Genomic DNA, 21,069 nt, shown 5'->3' on the forward strand with positions numbered 1-21,069 from the left:
TTTCACATTTAGGGGGAAAACATATTACCAGCGGTCCCTAAAGAGTTTTATGTCTTATTTCCCTGCTTTATGGGAAAAATCCCTCCTAATAAGAAAGACCCATGAGGACCAAAGAAGGATTAAAAAGATCGTGTATAAAATGGGCATTGTTTTCCATCTGGAAGAAACCATGGTTCAGATCTGTAGTCTTAGAGGAGTAATGCTCCTTTTAAACATCTTTTAATAGAGTTCCCCTCTGTGGCTGTTGCTGTTCAGAAATGATACAGACGTGTCTTCTATACAGTAGACGACTTTCTCAGCAGGAAGGCCAAACCAGCGAGGGGTGATAATATAGCAGGGTAGTAAAGTGCTTGGTACTGTGCAAATCAAAACGACCTTCCCCTCTATGCCGAAAAACACATGTAGATGTATTAAGTTACTGATTTGTGATGTCTACTGCAGTTAGAGAGTTTAAAAAGAAAAGTGTGGGTTAAAACTGCGAAAGAATATCTCACTTTGAACAAAGTTGACAGGCTCCAGACTAAAGTTATGTAAGTAAAGCGATGAATGTCTTTAAAACATGATGCTTTTCTGTCCCAAACCCCTTGTGGCCAAATTCTTTGGAAAAAACAAGTGGACCAACCAAAAACCAAGCTTCCCTATTATATTTCAATTAGAATATGATTTGGAAAAAAGTGGGGGGGGGGTATGTTGTGGAAGAAGGACCCAGGATTGAGAAAGAGAGGAGTTAATTTTTCTCATAAGCTTTGAATGGCCAGTTTTGCAAGTGGTTCTACATTAACCACTTTGTTCATGACACTTATCAGTAAAGCACAGAGTTGAAATACATGGTTTCTAAAGTCATTCCACCTCTAAAACTGAAGGCATATGGAGTGCAGAGCAAAGCAGAGAGAGCCATTGTTTTGTAGGCAAATAGCCTACAAAACAATGGCTCTCTCTGCTTTGCTTGGCCTAGGAATAATAAGACCTCCTTCTAAATGGCAGAGCAGAAGCATCCCAACTCACAGGCTGAAAGAGATCAGAAGGATACTGGGTTGGGGAGAGTGGGAGGGCTGGGTCAGACTCTGGATTAGTTATCTTTTGTTGCGAAATTTAGTGGCTCAAAACAAAAACAAACCATTTGTCTATGATTCCCTGAGCTGGCACTTTGGGCTGGGTTCAGGGGGCAGTTCTGTTCTACGCTGTATCAGTTGGGCTCATAGGAGTTTGTAGTCAGGTTGGCTGGGGCCTCAGCAGGGACAGCTGGGCCCCTCTCCCGTCATGTGCTTTCTTTCCAAGGGTGTGTCATCTTCCAGGAGGCCTGTCTAGGCTGGTCTGCAACGTGGCAGTCTTTCAGGAGGACAAGAGCTAAGCCATAAGGCCTGGAGGCTAAGGCTTGCAAGTCATTCACTGCCACTTTCACTACTATTGGTCAAAGTAAGTCAATTGGCCAGCTCGAATTCAAGGAAACTGGAAAGAGTTGCACAAAATTTATGATCAATTTTAGCCTCCTACAGACTCTATCAAGTCTGCCAGAGGAATTTTCCAGGCTGTAAACAATGGAACACAGCAATGTACAGTGGGAAGAATCCCGGATACGGCCACATAAACCTGTGTTCAGAGATTAGCTCTGCCACTTATCCTTTTTTTTTTTTTTTTAATTAATTTTTATTGGTGTTCATTTACCAACATACAGAAAAACACCCAGTGCTCATCCCGTCAAGTGTCCACCTCAGTGCCCGTCACCCATTCCCCTCCAACACCCGCCCTCCTCCCCTTCCACCACCCCTAGTTCGTTTCCCCGAGTTAGGAGTCTTTATGTTCTGTCTCCCTTCCTGATATTTCCCAACATTTCTTTTCCCTTCCTTTATATTCCCTTTCACTATTATTCATATTCCCCAAATGAATGAGAACATACACTGTCTGCCACTTATCCTAACTGTGTGATACAGTTAGGTATTTAACCTCACTGAACCAGTGTTCCTATATCAGTAAAATGGAATAAATCCTACCTTTTAGGGTTTGAGGATGAAGTGAGATTATGTATATAATGTCAAGCAAGGTGTCGGCCAAGTGGATGTCGAATAATTGCTAATGAGGACTTCCAACTCATACATACCTAAGGTTGTAGGGGGTCTGTCTATATGGGGCATGAAGGAAGGAATGTGTGTCAGAGTGGTTGAAAGTCATGTCTCTAAGGATGAATGACACTAGTCTTGGTCCATTTTTTAATTTCTATTTTTCCTATAATTATGGTGAGCCAAGAATACAACTGATTGCTGTTTTTCTTTTCTTCTTTCTTTACTTTTTCCTCCTTCCTTCTTTCCTAGATTTTATTTTACTTATTCATGAGAGACACACAGAGAGGCAGAGACATAGGCAGAGGGAGAAGCAGGGTCCCTCCAGGGAGCCCGACATGGGACTCGATCCCAGGACCCCTGGATCCCGACCTGAGCCAAAGGCAGATGCTCAACCACTGAGCCACCCAGGAGTCCCTAGATTTTAAATAATCTCTACACCAAATGTGGGACTTGAATTTACTGAGATCAAGAGTCATATGCTCTACCAACTGAGCCAGCCAGAGGACGCCCCCGACTGCTAATTTTTAAGAAAGATTATGCTAAGGGATATTTCAGGTTCTTTTTTTTTTTTAAACATTTAATTTACTTATTCATGAAAGACAGAGAGAGAGAGGTGGGAGAGAGGCAGAGACACAGGCAGAGGGAGAAGCAGGCTCCATGCCCAACATGGGACTTGATCCCGGGACTCTAGGATCAGGCCCTGGGCTGAAGGCAGTGCTAAACCGCTGAGCCACTTGGGTTGCCTGATATTTCAGGTTCTTCTTTTCTCTTTCTCTCTCTCTTTCTCTCTTGCTTTCTTTTTTAGAGGGAGACAGAGAAGGGCAGGGCAGAGGGAGAGAGAGAGAGAGAATCTTAAGAGCCTCCATGTCCAGCACAGAGCCCAATGTAGGGCTCGATCTCACAACCCTGAAATCATGACTTGAGGTAAAATCAAGAGTCCAAATGGATGCTTAACTGACTGAGCCACCCAGGCACCCCTTTAGGTTATTCTTTCTTTTTTCTTTCTTTTCTTTTCTTCTTCTTCTTCTTCTTTTTTTTTTTTTTTTTTTTAAGATTTTATTTATTCACAAGAGACAGAGAGAGAAGCAGGCTCCCTGCAGGAAGCCTGATACAGGACTCGATCCCAGGACCCTGGGATTGTGCCCTGGGCCAAAGGCAGGCACTCAACCGCTGAGCCACCCAGGTGTTCCTAGGTTATTCTTTCTAAAGTCATGGACCACTCAGGGCTAAGGCCAAGGGACCATTTGAATCCCAACAAGATCTAAGCCAGATTGCAAAGTCCTGCAAAGTCCTGGTATTTTGACATTTTTTATTTTCATTAAGTATAGTCAGTATTCACTGTTTGTGGGTTCCATATTTGCAAATTCACCCACTCCCCCCCAAATCAAGGTTCCTAGGGCATTAACAGTCATTTGTGGACATGGGCAAAGTGGTGAAAAATTTGAGTTGCCTGATTCACTTGTTCCCAGGTGAAGTACAACAGGGTGCCATTTTGCCTTCCTGTTTCATCTCTCATGCTGTGAACAAACACCTTTTTTGTGGCCTTTTTAGTGCCACATGTTTTATATTTTGTGCTTTTTGTTTATGCTTTTGCTGTTTAAAACATCCCCCAAGCACAAGACTGAAGTGCTTGTCTTATGTTTCTAAGCAGGAGAAGGCTGTGATGTGCCATATGGAAAAAGTACATGTGTTAGTTAACTGTTGTGCATTTATGAGTTACCATGTTGCTGTCATGAGTTTAATGTTAATGAATCAACAATAGATATTAAAATAACCTATTTTAAAAAAGTAACACACATAAAACAAGATTATGTATTTATGACTATTAAAAAATGTTGTGACCGTGGGGTGCCTCGGTGGCTAGGTCTGTTAAGTGTCTGCCTTTGGCTCAGGTCATGATCCTGGGGTCCTGGAATCAAGCCCCCCATCAGACTTTCTGTTCAGCCAGGAGCTTGCTTCTCCCTCTCCCTCTGTCTGCCGCAGCAGCACAAGCAGGATAGATAGATAGATAGGTAGATAGATAGATAAATAAAATCTTAAAAATAAAGTTGTGACTAGAGGAATCCATCTCTGCATTGACCCCAGAAGTAATGGTTTAGTATTCACTAAATGTTTGCTATGTTTGCTATGACTTTATAGAACACGAACACGATTACTGTGAATAACAAGAATGGACTATACTTCCTACTGTTGCTTCTCCCTGGTGATAATTGTCTACAACACAGCTGGGAAGCCTCATGTGAAAGTGATAAAGGCAGAAATGCAAACACAAGCTACGTATAATAGGGATGGCAGGACTCCTATCAACAAAGGCAGGTCTTGGGGATCCCTGGGTGGCGCAGTGGTTTGGCGCCTGCCTTTGGCCCAGGGCGCGATCCCGGAGATCCGGGATCGAATCCCACGTCGGGCTCCGGGTGCATGGAGCCTGCTTCTCCCTCTGCCTGTGTTTCTGCCTTTCTCTCTCTCTCTCTCTCTGTGCAACTATCATAAATAAATAAATAAATAAATAAATAAAAATTAAAAAAAAAAAAAAAAAAACAAAGGCAGGTCTCTGTTTCCCCTGCTATAGTGGGGCAGTAGGTTGATTAACCCAGGGATGAAGATGGAATGCATGTTTTTCGCTGTAACATGTATTACTATGATTACATTCCATGTGTTCCGTAGATCTATATTTTTTGTAACCCATTACAAAGGTAAAAAGCAAAAATGCTAATCTGCTCCACCTTAAACCTCCTGCTTTGATGCAAAAGGTATTTGGCATACCCTCACGAATTCATGAGAGGCAACATGTTAAAGAGATTACTTTCAATATCTCATAAGAACATGCACGACTTAAGGCAGAATGTAGCCAATAAGTACCATATTTTATTTATTCTAAGATGATTTTTCTCATTTTATTTTAATTTTATAATTTGGATGAATCTCAGAGTCAAGTGTACATTCAATATACTGCTTTCCTGCCATGGATATGATAAAAGATTATTACTTTAGAAGAAGTACAACATCTGTCAAGCTGATATAGTTCTGCTTGCCAACTTCATAGGTTGAATATATAATTGTTTCTGTTCAGAAAACCTGAAGAAGTCATATAAGCTATCCAAGGGAAGTCAACAAGAGTCAAAAATAACTTATATTTGGAATCATACTTTTTGAAAACTGTACACTCTTGCTAAAAAATTAGGGTTCACTATATAGCTTTTCTAAGAATCTCAAAACACAGTCTTCAATTAATCCCCATAAAACTCCACTGAAAAAGGAACTAAGGGCAAGTCTCTATATCCTAATTTCAATTTATTCATTTATTCTAATATGCTTTGGTTAGGGTATGAAGATTCACACCTACCAAACCTTCAAGAGAAAGAAAATAGATCACAATGTTCAGTACCTACTATATTGAAATACTGAAATATTCTTGGGTAATTAACTAAAACAACATAAATGAGTGTTAAATCAGCAACACTAGTGGCTCTTTTGACTAAAAGTACGGATCAAATGATCAGATACACAGGAAGCAGTAACAGCAATCTGTGTGTGTGTGGGTGTTTGTTTTAAAGCAATGGACTAAATCAGCTATCCTAAAACGCAAGCTTGGGGATTGTAAACTCTTACATATTATAGGTAACTAAAATATGGAATGAAAATCACAGCAATAAAACAGCTAATATAAGAATTGCAATGAATATATAAAAAGTTTCACATTTTAAGGCTCTGAAAAGCTTTTCCTTCTCAACCTCAGAAAAGAAACTGTTTTATATTTACTTAAAATGGAGTTCCCTCACCAAGACTGATTTAGCAAAAGGTTGATACTCATCAATATGAATATAATTTTTCATACTGAAATAGATTTATTTTAAGGAAATGGGATAATATTTGCATTATATTTTCTAAGTCCCTATAGTTCCATCTGGTCCTTATTTATCTAAACTTTACTCAGCTTGCATAATATTTTTGCTTACAGTCATATTCTTTAAGATCAGAAATGCCCAAATCTGGAAATTCAGAGGTACTATTCGTTAACATTCTTTCACTGTGATTCATAGACTTTTTGCAAACTCTGCTTTGATTTTAAAATAAAACTAAGGTAATAAGATGTTTTGTGTAAAAATATATGACTTAAGCAATAATGATAAAAGGAGCCTGGCTTTGGGGGATTACACGCCAAAGCAAACCACACTCCTCATGAAACAGACCGTGCAAAGTTCATTTGAAGGGGAACAGCAAAATAAAACACTTAATCAAATGTAAAATAGTTTTCTATTCTGCTTACTTAAAAAAAAAATACCTAGTGGTTTAAATTGCTACAGTTCTACATTTAAATGGTCAAAAGCAGTAACTGCTAAACAACAGCATGCAACATGGTAAATCAGAGTTAAGCGAGGTCACTGCAGACCTGAACACATGGTTAGAGCTAAAAGACATATTTTTCACTTCAATTTCTAAATGGATGACTTTACCACATAGTAGCGAAATGTGACAGCCCTTCTACCTCCATGCTTCTTGCTAGTATACCTCTCCTATCTATAGAACTTCTGTTTAATGAGACTGAATTAAATTGGTACTAAATCAGGTGGTGAAAAAAAATGGAGAGAAATAAGATTCCAAATCTGACATTCCCAGGCCTTTTAAATACTAACAGTATCTAAATTTTACAATCTGTCCTGGGCATCCACTGACCTCATTTACAACGGGATGGTACCAAGAATATAAAGACAAAATAGATGCCCTAGGCTAATTGTTTTCCTCTTGCAAAGAGACAAGTTATCTCCACCTCAGAGAAACAATACAAATATAACAACTAGGGCTTATTTTCATAAACTTAACCTGTCTAAAAATGATAACAATGACTAGCTTCCATAAAACAAAACCAAACAATAATTAAGCCTTATTTTCTAGTTAAAAAAAACTCAAGACTTTGAAGCTTTGAGAAACTTGTGAGATGGGAATGCAAAGAGAGAGAATGAGTTTCCTCAGACTGTCATAACCTTGAGAAAAAGACTTATTGATGTAAATGTTCCTGCCTGATTAAAAAATAAAGCTCAATAATAATATCCTTGCAAAGAGTGGCTGCCTGCATTTGTCAAAATATTTCTTGAGATTTGGCACTCACTACATACTTCATTCCACCTTTGCTCAGCTGATGTTTTAGTAAGTTCTTCCTTATGAAAATATGAAATCTGTTTTTCACTGAGCTCCTTGGAAGAACCTGTTCGTATCCATCATCCACAAAAAGATAATCTTACATATGTTTGCAGAGAGTTGTCATTGTCCCTTCTGATCTTCTCTTTCCTAACTCTATTCAATTCTTCCTCACAATGATGTGGTTTCAACAATATCCTTGTTGACCACATATTCACGCCCAGAAATAAACAGGATACTCTAGTTACAGTTAAAACTGATCAGGGGAGTGCTTCAGACAGATCTAACAGCAGGTGCAAATGCCTTGAAAGAACTGAAAGAGGCCAGCATGGCCAGAGTTCAGAATGGCTTTTTCTCCACATTACTTGTTCAATACCAAAAACAGTCCAAGTCTGCCAATATTCTGAAATAAAAGATTTGTTCAAATTTTTCTTTCTCTTCTCTAGAATTCCCAAGGCTGATAACAAAATAAGTACAACAAAATGACACTGGAGAACTATGTTTTACCCCTTCTGAGGACAATAGACATAAGACTTTTGATAAATGATACAACAAACATTTCAGAGAAGGGGGAATTGAAGGATTCAGGGAGATGCTTCAGAAATATGTGGTGAACATCACAAGAGGTAAGAGTTCTTGGTCTTTCATTGGTCAGAACATGCCACGTCTGCCGAGTTGCCAGATTTCATGCAAACTAGCATCCTAAGACCAGAAAGAATGGTGGTGGTGGGGAGAGATAAGATGATGGGTGGATGGCTGGTTGGAAGGAAATAAAAAATAGGAATAAATATATTACCTATTTTATGCCTTATCGGATTTCCTTGCTGTGTGCCCCTCTAAACTCATATGTAGAAACTCCAATGCCAATGGGATGGTATTAGGAGGTGGGACTTTTTGGAGGTGATTAGATCATGAGAGCAGAGTCTTCATGAGTGAAATTAGTGTCCTTATGAAAGAGGCCTCACAGAGGTTCCTTCTACTATGTGGGGATATGAGAAGTCTACAACCTAGAAGAAGGCCTTCATCTGACCATGATAGCACCCTGATCTTGGACATCCAGGCATCAGACTATGAGAAATAAATTTCTAATGTTTGTAAGCCACCAGTCTGTGGTATTTTGTTATAGCAGCCTGAACAGATTAAGATACTGGCTTACAAGAAATATATAAAAATTTATCCATATTAATTAAATCTAGAAAGTGTGTACACTGTAGTTCCACTTCTTTCTTTCTCTCTCTCTCTTTCTTGATGTTGAACTCACAACCCTGAGATCAGTACCTGAGCTGAGATCAAGAGCTGGACGGTTAACTGACTAAACCACCCAGATACCCCTAATTATACACTTTTCTACTTAACAGAGAAAATCCTTATTTTCATAGTCCTTAATAGGAACTTTCATTGGCCAGTCCCTTATCTTAGACCATAAACACTGAAGGTAGTAGAATAAACTTGACTGAATGTGTAAGGAGAGGGTTATTTCACTCAACTTTATGTCCTCAGCACTAAGGAAAGGGCAGTCTTTTTTATTTATGAGAGACAGAGAGAGAGAAGAGAGAGGAGAGCGCGCGCAGCAGAGACAGAGGCAGAGGGAGAAGCAGGCTCCACGCAGGGAGCCCTACACAGGACCCATCTCAGGTCTCTGGGATCACAACAGGGGTGGGGGTGGGGGGAAGGCGGTGCAAAACCACTGAGCCACCCGGGCTGCCCCGAAAGGGCAGTCTTGAAGCAAACATATGCAGGCTATCACAGATGAACCACATTCACCAAAAACAGACCTGAGAGCACATCATAAGATTAAAACAACAGACGCAGAAGTTTGTCTTTGAGGATTGGGTCCAGGTGTGCCCGTAAACCTTCCGGAGAGACTCATCCTCACCATTATCTTGGTTTATTTTGAAAGGCTTATTTAGATGACTGGCTGCAAACATATTGGGATGCTAAGTGAGATCTCCCTCTCTGATCTCAGAAACCATCTGCTTTGTCTCTGGAGCAATTATTTATAGCAGATAGCAATGATGTGGTGTCAAGACCAAGTCCCAGAGGTTTTATTCCTTCAAAGGTGGCAAAAGTATCTATTGGATACACAACAAAGAGGGCCCAGAAACCCTAATTGGGAGAGTTGGCACAGATGCATAAGAAGGGTCACCAGCACTCAGGATGTGCTCTTTCCCCACATCAGAGCTAAAGGAAGGATGCATCACACAATTAAATGTGCAAAGTGCAAAGGTACTTTTAACAGTGGCTCACCACTGTCCCTAATTTCCTCTCAGATACTCTCATCTTTATTTGCTAACTTCCTGGTGGCTGGGTGCCGTCCCATGACCTAACTGGATAATGTCACCTAGAGTGTCAATTAGGCTGCATATGCCATGTTAAAATTTGGAAGGAAAAACAAGATCTCTGTAGCAAACAATGGTTTTATTTGTTAAAGCATCTCCCCCAACCCTGCTGTTCAGCTTCATCAAAAAAAACGACATGGCTATATATAACTCAGGAGTCTAACTTACAGCTTTTGATGAGGTACCTGAGGTTAAGAAATAAAAGCTGTGTCCCATTTCTCATTTTTAAGTGGTACTTATCCTTCCAAGGACAATGGGATTTACAGTCTCAAAAGGCAGAACTATATATTATGAACCTCAGAATGCTGTTAAAGAATTTGGGGGGGGGTGGTGGTGCTGCCTTGTGGTGGCAAGAGAAGCAGAATATAGTATTTAGTAAACAGCCTCACATTTAGGAAGCTGTAGGTGATGTGGAGCATCATGTGGAAGCTCCCAAGCTGGTAGCCAGTAGCACAAATATATGCAACAGTACAGACTGAAGAGCAACACAGGTACATCTTACTCAGGTTATCCACCCCACCCACATAAAGCAAAATCATATTAATAACAAGGAAAAAAAATCAGCTAACTCACTTGGCTAGGCAAAACATGCTATGAGATTTCCTATTGGAAAAAAAATTCCCTATTTCCTATGGGGGGAATCTAGTTCTGCCCAATTTTAAGCAGTATAGACTTAGATTTACAAAAAATAAGAGGGTTATCCCTTCATGAAAGAATTTGCTACAGAATTTCCTTAAAATGTAATTTCCCTGGTTTATTTCAAGTATAGATTTATACAAATTCAGTTTATTTAATATTCAGAGATATCTTTTTGGAAAAATGAGAAAACAGGCCCTGGAAGGAGGGAGAAACAGTCAACGTTCAGGGTCGACCAACAGTTTCTGCATACATACTACCCCAAAGACCTTGGTATAACAGATACATATAATATGTTTAAAAAGTATATAATATGTGTATATATTCATTTCCTTAAGTGAAGTGAATCACTATCATTTCTCATGATATGGCTTAGAAAGCTATGTATTCAGCTTTTGTCACTGAGGAAATGGGCAAAGTTTTCTTTAGAAGTTCCCCTTCCGGGACGCTTGGGTGGCTCAGTGGTTGAGCCTCTGCCTTCGGCTCAGGGCATGATCCCAGGATCCTGGGATTGAGTCCCACATCAGGCTTCCTGAGAGGAGCCTGCTCCGCCCTCTGCCTGTGTCTCTCATGAATAAATACATAAAATCTAAAAAAAAAAAAAAAAGAAGAAGTTTCCCTTCAAGTGGTTTGGTCTAAGCTCTATTTTTAAATCGTATTTAAATCACAGCCCATGAAAGGGTGGGAGCTAAAACTGGCTGTGGAGCTGGTTAACTCCAGGTTAACTTCCCAGTCCCATCCCAGCTGATGAAAAAATGTCCTCGTGAATGCAAGATGCCTCACACAGCAGGATCTCCTGCACAGGCCAAGGGAGAATAATTCAGGAAATAAATTATCCTTACCTCGGGAGAAAAGTTATAGCCATACTTGAATAAGGGGGATGAAGATAAAAATCCTTTAATAAATAAACCCCCACCTCTAAGCACATTCCTGTTTGGGTTGTTCACTAGCAGGGTATGGTGCTGCCTGCCTAGTTCGGGTGGGACAATGGGAGGGAGCAGGGTGGTGACAGGGAGCGTGCAGAAGGCTGGGAGATGAGGGTTGTGCCTGAGTTGCCCAGGGCTTCAGGGGCCTAACAGTTACTACTGGAAAATATAGTGGGACCTCCCCACTTCCCAGCAGTGCTAATATGGAATTATTATAACCAAAACGATTTTTACTAATCCTATTATACTTGTTTTATCTGTAAGTCTGGCACATATAATTCATTCTTTACTAACTAAAATGGGTAAAAGAAATACCAAAATATTCATGTAAAAACATATCCATTAATAAGCAGCTTTGTCTCTAGGGAGAGACCTGGGTTGGGTTTGGAGGGCAGGGCTAGGGTGAAAGGGTTGGAGGGAGATTTGCTTTCTACTTTATATCCTTTGGCGTCAATTTAACGAGTATAATGTGTATGTATTACCTATTCGAATATGTATGCATTGATTAATCACATCTTTTTAAACTGAAACCTGGAAAGTTTTACCAAAAAATGGTGCTGTGTAGTGACATCAAAATATACTGAATAGGGACCCTGAGTGGCTCAATTGGTTAAGCATCTGACTCTTGACCTCAGCTAAGGTCATGATCTCAGGGTTGTGAAATGGAGCTCTGTTGGGGTATGGAGTCTGCTTAAGATTCTCTCTGCCTCTGTCCCTCCTCCCCCTCTCTCTAAAAAAAAAAAAAAAAAAAAAATATATATATATATATATATATATATATATGTAAAATCAAAGATCCATTTCCAAGCAAAACCTAAATTATTGTGCTAGAATAACTGATGTATATTTTTATCTAGCATTCTACTAAATAATAATGATGATAATAACAGTTCATACTTATTTTACAATTAGTATATACCAGACACTGGCCTAAAACCTGTTATATTTCTTTTTTTTTAATGTTTATTTTATAATTTAGTAAATTTTGAAAGAGAGAGCACATGTGCAAGTGAGCTGGGGGGAGGGGCAGAGGGAGAGAGAGAATCTCAAGCAGACTCCCTGCTGAGTGTGGAGCCTGACTTGGGGCTCAATCTTATGAACCTGAGATCATGACCTGAGGTGAAATTAAGAGACAGATGCTTAACTGACTGAGTCACCTGGGTGCCCCTAAATTCTGTAATAATATTTCTAAATGCTGCTATAATGCTGTTGGTCTAATAAGCATTTATAAAAAATACTCAATTTAGAGAAAATCCTGGTGAGAATTAAACACTGAGAAAAACTTGAAAGCTGGCCAGAATATGCACACATATCTATGATTGTGTCTTTTTCCATGCCATGAAGAAGCCGGAAAAATGATAAAGGTTCAACAACTAACTCTGTGACAGTGGATATACTTCACTTCTAGGAACTTACCAAAGGTGTGTCCCTTCCTCCCACAATGCTGAGACCAAGACCTGAACGTCCTTTGGATATTTCTATAATCATTTCCTGGCCAGGAACAATGGGACATGTGGCAGGGTCCACTGACAGAGGAGCCTGGAAACCACCTGGAGAAGGATTAAACACAGAATGACTGGCAAGTAGAAGAAGCCCAGCATGCATACTCCATTAGCTGGGGAGTGCATGGTTTGCATGTGTTCATCACTTCATTCTTTTCCTGCTAAGCACCATGAAGGAAAAAGCTTAGTCATTAATGCCCATTCAGGAAAAGATAAAACCTGACAGTTTTGAGATTTTTAAAAAAATATTTAATTGATTTATTTATTTAAGAGAGAGAGAAAGAGAGAGTGAGCACAAGAAGGGGAATGGGGCAGAGGAAAGGGAGAAGTAGACTCCTCACTGAGCAGAGGCTCAATCCTGGGACCCTGGGATCATGACCTGAGTAAAAGGCAGATGCTTAACCAACTGAGCCTCTCAGGAGCCCCACTTTTGAGATTAAGGGAATAGCTATCCCCTTACTCAATCATCTATTTTTAACTACAATTGAACTTTTTAAAATCTTAAAATATACCCTGAAAACTTGTACAGAAAGATGTAAGATGATTAAATGAGTAAGTACATATATGCATATGTCATAATGGAAATGAAGAGTGGTATAAGAGGAGAATCTGAGTTATAGTTATAAGATACTAAGAAGAATTAGTGCTCAAATACTTTCAATGAGAGCATATAATGAATTAAGATATATAAAGGATTTAATCAATGAAGTATGATATGGCTGAAAATAAGAATTACCTAACAGTGATCCCAAAAAATATACATAGTAAAAAAAAAAAAAAAGTGTCATTAATACAACATTCAAGAACTAATTGCTAGGTCCATAACTGTAAAACTTGTTAAAAGAGTTACTGCTATTTTATAAAGGCTTACTTTTTACATTTTTTTTAAGATTTAATTTTTAAATCTTTTAATGTAATTTCTACCTTCGATGTACGGCTGGAACTCATGAGCTGGAGACCAAGAATCTCATGCTGTACGACTGAGCCAGCCAGGTGTCCCATGGTTTACTTTTTAGAATCATTGTTTTAGGGATGCCTGGGTGGCTCAGTGGTTGAGCCTCTGCCTTTGGCTCAGGGCATGATCTCAGGTCATGGGATCAAGTCCTGCAACAGGCTCCCTGTGGGGAGGCTGCTTCTCTCTCTGCCTGTGTCTCTGCCTCTCTCTCTGGGTCTCTCATGAATAAATAAATAAAATCTTTTTTTAAAAAATCATTTCTTTATTTTTTTTTCTTAAGTGTGTTCCACCCTAGGTGTGGAGCCCAATATGGGGCTTGAACCCATGACCCTAAGATCAAGACCTGAGCTGAAATTCAACCAACTAAGCTTGGTTGGTGCCCCTAAATCATTGTTTTTATTTATTTATTTATTTATTTATTTATTTATTTATTTATTTATTTATTTATATCATTGTTTTAGATTGGGTTTCTCTATAAACTGAGAGAAAAAAATTACTGGCTAGGAAAAGATGTTTAATACAACCCCTTTATCTAGCGTAACTTCTACATATGTGCATTTTCCAGATGACTGAACCTAACTAATTGAAAAATCAAAATATTCAAAGTGTTAGTTTCAAGAGATTCTTGCAGAAATAATAGCCTCCAGAGAATGTAATCTTTTTTGACAACTAAGTTTGATCATCATGAGTACTGATTCTTACACTGGGATAGAATCTAGCTAAGGGCTGATTATAAAGGGCCCCACCTACTGGTCAGCTGCAGCTAACGCACAGGTTGCCAACCCAAGATCCACCAAGCTCATTAAACATCTGTATAAGCACGGGTCCGCACGCAGGCTAAGAATGATTTTTCACATTTTCAAAAGGTTAAGAAAAAAAAAAGGAAAGAAAAATAACATTTCAAGAATGTGAAAATGACATGAAATTCAAATTTCAATGTCCATAAATGAAGTTGTATTGGAACACAGCCCTGCTAATCCATTTACTTCCAGTCTACGGCTGTTAGCACCCTACGACAGCGGAGTTGAGTAGCTGCAACAGAGACCATATGCTCCACAAGCCTTAAATATTTACTATCTGGCTCCTTACAGAAAAAGTTTGCCAATCCTTGATATTAAACAAAAGGAAACAGGCTCTAGGTAAGCCTGTGGAGGGTTCTGTTCTGACTCAGCAATAATAACAATAATAAAGCAGGTTTTGGAGTGGTGAGAACGTGGATTTAAGTTCCCAAGAAAGAAATCAAAAGGTGGGTGAAACAGAGGCTCATTCCTCATGCAAAAAATGCGTGAACTAACTGCTTTCTAATAGGAATTAAATGAACAATGTGTGAGATGCCCAGTCCGGCAGCTGGCATAATGTAGCATGCACACAGTTGTTCTTTCTGACCACATGGAATTTATTAATCTAATGGCCTCCTAGTTAAGAGTGAGAAATTTAGTGACACAACCTCAGTAACAATAAAAAATTCCCTATTAGAAGGAGAATATTAAATTATAGACCTAATTTGACTCTAGATCTTTTGGCAGCATATGTATTTCATACTGTATTTTCCATTCATTTACAATAAAAACAATGTGCAATAGTGCATAATTTCATGAATGCTTTACAAAGTTTATACTCCTTTTGTAAATGGCTGGTTTAATCTCTTGAGTGAGAAGAGAGGACAGGTAGGCAAAGATGCTGGTGATGGCGCTTCTCTTCCTCAACTTCTGCCTCAGCCTAGCCAGTCTGAAGTGTTGGTGTGTATTTCTCCCATATACAACCCAGCCCAAAGCCTGACATACCAAGCTCCTGATAAATGTTTGGTAAGAAGATGACCAAATGAGTAGAATTTCCACATATTGAATTACAGGATGATTAATTTGTTATCAAGATACAAATATGTGATGCATCTTATCAAAACTCAATTGGTCTACATTGTGGTTACTTTCTCAGTAAAAGGCCAGGTAGTAAGTATTTTGGGGTTTACAGACCATACATTTTTCTGTTGAGCTACTCAGTTCTATCCTTATTGTTTGAAACCAACCTTAGACAACAGGTAAACAAATTAGTATACCAAAAATATTTTATTTATGGACATGGAAGTCTGAGTTTCAGATAATTTTCATAAAATACTCTTTGACTTTTTCCAACTTCTTAAACATATGAAAAGCATTTTTAGCTTGCAGACAGCACAAGAACAGATGGTGGGCCAAATGTGACCCATGGGTCATAGTTTGCTGACCATATTCATCAAGTATTTTAGCAAAAATCTAGTGCTTTAAAATAATACCTGCTTGCTAAATTTTTAGTGAGTTAATATTTATGAAAAAAAATGTAAAAGACAAATACATAAAGGTGTCAGTCCTGTTAAATTCATGCAGGGTTGTGCTTTGCCACTGGTAAGCAGTGTTTTAAATAGGGCACTTTTTTTTTTTTTATTAATGGACTTCTATCACATAAAAACAAAGTGGAAATACTCATTATTCATTTTAAATTCTATTTTCAACTGTCAGTCAGCATAATTCATGCCAGAAACTGAATACTCATGTCTTTAAGCACTGAAAATTAACAGTCTTCAAATAACTTACATCAACATATGCAAGGCTAACATTTGTCTGAATATGATTTTTAAGAGATATTACTTATACACTAAACACAATCTTTTGGAGAGATTACAGAATAATTTGTAAGCCTCAGATGCGAACAGTATTTACTTAGGGCCTTTTTTGTTCTAGTACTTTCATACTCAATAAACAGTAGGCAATCCCAATAGCAGGTGAGGTGAACGGTGACCTGCCCAAGTCCCAGAGCTAAGGAAGTGGAGGAAGAGTGCAAAGCTAGGCTCCCTGACTCCTGGTCCAGTGCTCTTTTCAGGATATCACAGTCCCCTCCTTTTCTCATGTTTGAGGAGTCAATTCAGAAAGCGTCATACCATAGCTTGTGAAATCCACATCTGTTGAATGGTATGATGGAGCTGGTGCTAATGGTATCTCTTGTGAACTGAAGGAGACTTTTGTTGAATATTTTTGTGGTTTCATCTGGCTGACAGCCTACAAAAGAAAATTAGATGAATGTCAAAGAGGAGAACAATAACTAAAGGATAAGACTTTAAAACTGGTGTGTTGTTACCAAAACAATGGTGGCACTCCAATAATGTCTTCTGAGACTTTAAAGTGGAAGAGGTGGCAGGAGGGAGTTAGGATGATTTCTGTTCCCTCCCCCATTGTTCCCTATTTAAATTTACATCTAAAATGCTTCAGGGAAGGATGGATGGAGGAAGGGAAGAAGGATAACAGTTGATGAGACTCTTCATTGTGGTCTCTATATGATGCTGGGGTTAGGAAGCAGAACAAAAATTTTTACAATTTCTATTTATTCTGATGAAATCAGTGTGAAGTCCACATAACTATGTTGTGCCCATTGAAAAGCATTCTATACTGCAGATGTCCTGAGCACACAATAATATCCTTCTCTTCTAGATATATTCACAATAGTTAAATGCATTAGGCAGGTTAATTGAGCAACATGAAGGCCAGGAAGAAGAAATAAGCATCCATTAAAGGTCTACTAAGTGCCAGGTACACCAATTACATTTTAATTCACCCCGAAGAACTATACCTTATTCACCCTTGATTCCCAGTACCTGGAAAACAGTAGAGCCTCAATAAATGTTTGATGAATGAATGAATAGATCAATGAGTGAGTGAATGAGTCAATGAATGGATATAGAAGAGCAAACTGAATACATGGAAATTCACCGTTGAAAATGAATTTGTAATTCAACGAAAGTACAGAGACCTTTGCTGTGTGAGCTTTGGAAAATTAATTTGTAATTCTGGATTTTTGTTGATAATATCTCCAATGAGTATTAGTATTAGATAACAGAGAAAAACCAAAAAGACTCCATGCGTGCTTAACAGGCAGTTAAGAAATATAGGTAGTGACCTGACCTGCCTTCTGGATCTGTAGTTAGCCAGGGAACCCATCCCCAGCTGGAAGATTCTGGTAGAGGCGGTGAAGCACCAGGCTGTCTCTGGAGTCTAGAAATAGGATCAAGGTAACTGCTCCAGAACAATGACACCTCGAGATGCTGTCAGTGGAAGGCTATACCTCAATACAAGGCACTGTGCAGGATATAAAAACTAAAACACCACCAGCCATTTTGTATCTGCATTCTGCTTTCCAGTTTTTAAAAACACTTTTACATCCATGAATTCATTTAATCCTGAGAACCTGGAGAGTTAGACAATATTACTTCCTTTTCAAGATAAAGAAACCAATGTTAAGTGACCTATCTGAAATCACACAGCTATTTACAGGAAGAGATCAGACTGAAAGTCAGTAGCGAAAGAAAGCTACACATTTATTTTATTTTTTAAAGATATTATTTTTATTTATTTTAAGATTTTATTCATTTATTCATGAGAGACACCAAGAGAGGTAGAGACAGGCAGAGCGAGAAGCAGGCTTCCCAAGGGGACCCCAATGTGAGACTTGATCCCGGCACCTGGGATCACGTCCTGAGCCAAAGGCAGATGCTCAAACACTGAGCCACCCAGGCATCTCTAAAGATTTTATTTTTAAGTAATCTCCACCCCCATCGGGGGCTCGAGCTCATAATCTTGAGACCAAGAATTGCATGTTCTACTGACTGGGCCAGCCAGGTACCCCAGAATGCTACAGATTTAAAATATTTATCAAACAGCTTCTGGGCACTGATTCTATGGATGTTCATCTTCTTTTCTGCAGTTTTTCTCAACAGCATTTAATAATGACTGTAACTTACTCAAAAAGACTTATTCAAAGACATATTTTTAGTGATTTAAAAGAGAGGGAAGTGGAAAAATGACTACCAGAAAATTAAACAATGGAATCACCTAGTTATCAATTACTCTGAGGACCACATTTTCCAGTGTCCTTGAAGCTAGATACATCTGCAGACTAAGTCCTGGTCAGTAGGATGTAAACAGATGTGAACTGTACAATTTTCAGGTCATTTTCTTCAGGATATGGATCCTGCCTTCCTCTTCTCCCTAACTGGAATGCAGATGGGATGACAATACCCAGAGCAGTCATCTCAGACCAAAAAAATGGATGCTTTTTTTTTTTTTTTTTTTTTTTTTTTTGTGGATGCATATTTTGAGGATGGTAATCTAATAAGAATGGTAGTCAGATAAGAGGCACCTGAGTCTGTGATACTGTGGAGACACCATATCATCCTTAGGCTGCTTATACCCAAACTTTATGTAGAAGAGAAACTTCTTTTAGAGATTGAGCCTAACCTTAACTCATACAGTACTTATGTTCAACTTTTGTTTTATATCACTTTTAAAAAGAACATCAATAACAAAGCTGAATGTAAGCTAAAGAGTTCTTTTATGAAAAAAATCATGTGATTAAAATATATCTATTTAGGGTTCCCTGGGTGGCGCAGCGGTTTGGCGCCTGCCTTTGGCCCAGGGCGCGATCCTGGAGACCCGGGATCGAGTCCCACGTCGGGCTTCCGGTGCATGGAGCCCGCTTCTCCCTCTGCCTGTGTCTCTGCCTCTCTCTCTCTCTGTGACTATCATAAATAAATAAAAAATTAAAAAAAAAATTAAAAAAAATATATATTTATTTGAGAGGGAGAGAGACAGAGGGAGAGAGAAAGAGAGTACATGACTGAGGGGGAGGGGCAGAGTGAGAGAATCTTCAAACAGACTTCTTGTTGAGCCCAGAGCCCAATCCATGAGATAAAGACCTGAGCTGAACCAAAGAGACACCTAACTGATGAGCCACCCAGGTGCTGCAGAACCATGTGATTTTTATTTTATTTTTGAAGTTTTTATTTATTTTATTTTATTTTTGAATCCTGTGATTTTTAAAACAGGAACGTCTATGGTAATCATTACATCCCAGCTCCAGGTAGCATCCCCTTTCATTGCGCATGTTTCCAACAGATATTGATAGCATTGAACTCAATTAAAAAACAAGGAAATAAAAAAACAAAAACAAAAACAAAAAAAAAAACCAAGGAAATAGTCCATAGAAACCAAGGGAAATGTGCAACATATGTATTTACTTTTTAAATTAATAAATAAATTAATAAAGATTTTATTTATTTATTCATAAGAGATACACAGAGAGAGGCAGAGACACAGGCAGAGGGAGAAGCAGGCTCCATGCAGGAAGCCTGATGCAGGACTTGATCCTGGGACCTCGAGATCATGCCCTGGGGTGAAGGCAGATGCTCAACCACTAAACCACTCAGGCATCTGCCAACATATATTTTTAGAGACAGACCTCTTGTGGTGATGGATGAAATGTGTACTCTTGTGACTTATCCATTGGTACAAAACCAAACTACTAAGAGTGAGATATCTTAAAAGATAAGAAAGGTTGGATTTGCTGTTTAATGTCTTCTATTCAATCATGAGAGTGAAATGGATGTTCTAGGTTATCCAACCTAATTAAACCAGTGGTTCTCAAACCCTGTCTTCATAATAGAAATTGCTACAGAGTTTTAAAAATTTATGGATACTGAGACTCCCCCCATCCTAGACCAAATAAATTGGTACCTAGGTTGGAGCCCAGGCAAATTTTGTTTGTTTCAACAATTACTGCTTAAAGTTAAACCGTGGATTCTTAACCCAGGGTAAATGGATTTCAAAGAGAGCCACAAAAGGCATTTTGGGAATTATAAAAATTCTGTGTTGTACCAAAATTATGTTTAACAGTGTTTTTCTGGGAAAGATTTTACAGTTCATCAGGTCTTTATGATGGGAAAAGAAAAACCACCATTCAAAAGAAGATATGAAGTGTTGAGTTTGCTAGTACTGATGAGCAGTGTGGCCAAAGACAAGTCACTTCCACCTCCCTAACCCAAACTTCCTCATCTATAAATTGGTAGTGATATCTCTAAGCCCTGTGAGCTTGTTGTAAAGATCAAAGGACATAAATAAACCTATCACTATGCCAGAAACAGTTAAAGATTTCAACTGATAATAGCTATTAGTGTTTTTATGTCCTTTGATAATAAATGACCAGGCAAGGTCCTGATTGAAAACCATTGGGATTGCGTTTGGAACAGCTCAGAGTGGTTTGGAAGAGCTCAAGGGGTTGGGAAGTTCTTCATAATGAGCTGACACTGCCTCACAGCAGGAGTTGCGCACTGACCTGGGGCTGGTTCTCTTCTGCAGCAATGGAAAAGGGTGATACTCACTTTCCCAAAGAATACTTTAGATATTTAAGTGCTCATTTTTCGGCATGGGAAAGAAAGGGTAGGTGGTGTTTAGACTTAGTCCCAGATCTAAAGTTCTATGGTTGTAACATTTTAGGGATGCCTGATATGTGTCTTGAGATAAGTGGCAGCATATAAAGCATTAGCATATTAGTAGTATTTACAAATACATTATATAAAGTAAAAAATTTGGTCTTAAATTTTAAAGACTTGCTTACATGTTTCCAGTTGAACCAAATCTGCTTATTTTTAAGGTTCTTTTTACACCTACTCATTTTTTAAAAGTTTTTTTTTTAAAGATTGTATTTATTTAT

The 21,069-nt window shown here is 38.7% G+C and overlaps 1 protein-coding gene across 5 annotated transcripts in view; it reads right to left on the bottom strand.

Annotated features, from left to right (window-relative positions):
• The window catches only part of PATJ (PATJ crumbs cell polarity complex component), a 359,628-nt gene that overhangs the window by 51,649 nt on the left and 286,910 nt on the right, over positions 1 to 21,069 (bottom strand). For all 5 annotated transcript variants that reach the window (XM_041770677.1, XM_041770680.1, XM_041770678.1 and 2 more), the window contains exons 33-34: positions 16,469 to 16,586; positions 12,514 to 12,647 (exon numbers count right to left, since the gene is read on the bottom strand). In XM_041770677.1, coding sequence (XP_041626611.1) covers positions 12,514 to 12,647; positions 16,469 to 16,586 — 252 coding nt within the window. The remainder of the gene's footprint in view (positions 1 to 12,513; positions 12,648 to 16,468; positions 16,587 to 21,069) is intronic.

This window comes from Vulpes lagopus, chromosome 10, assembly GCF_018345385.1.
Source record: "Vulpes lagopus strain Blue_001 chromosome 10, ASM1834538v1, whole genome shotgun sequence".
In the NCBI taxonomy this organism is placed as follows: domain Eukaryota; kingdom Metazoa; phylum Chordata; class Mammalia; order Carnivora; family Canidae; genus Vulpes; species Vulpes lagopus.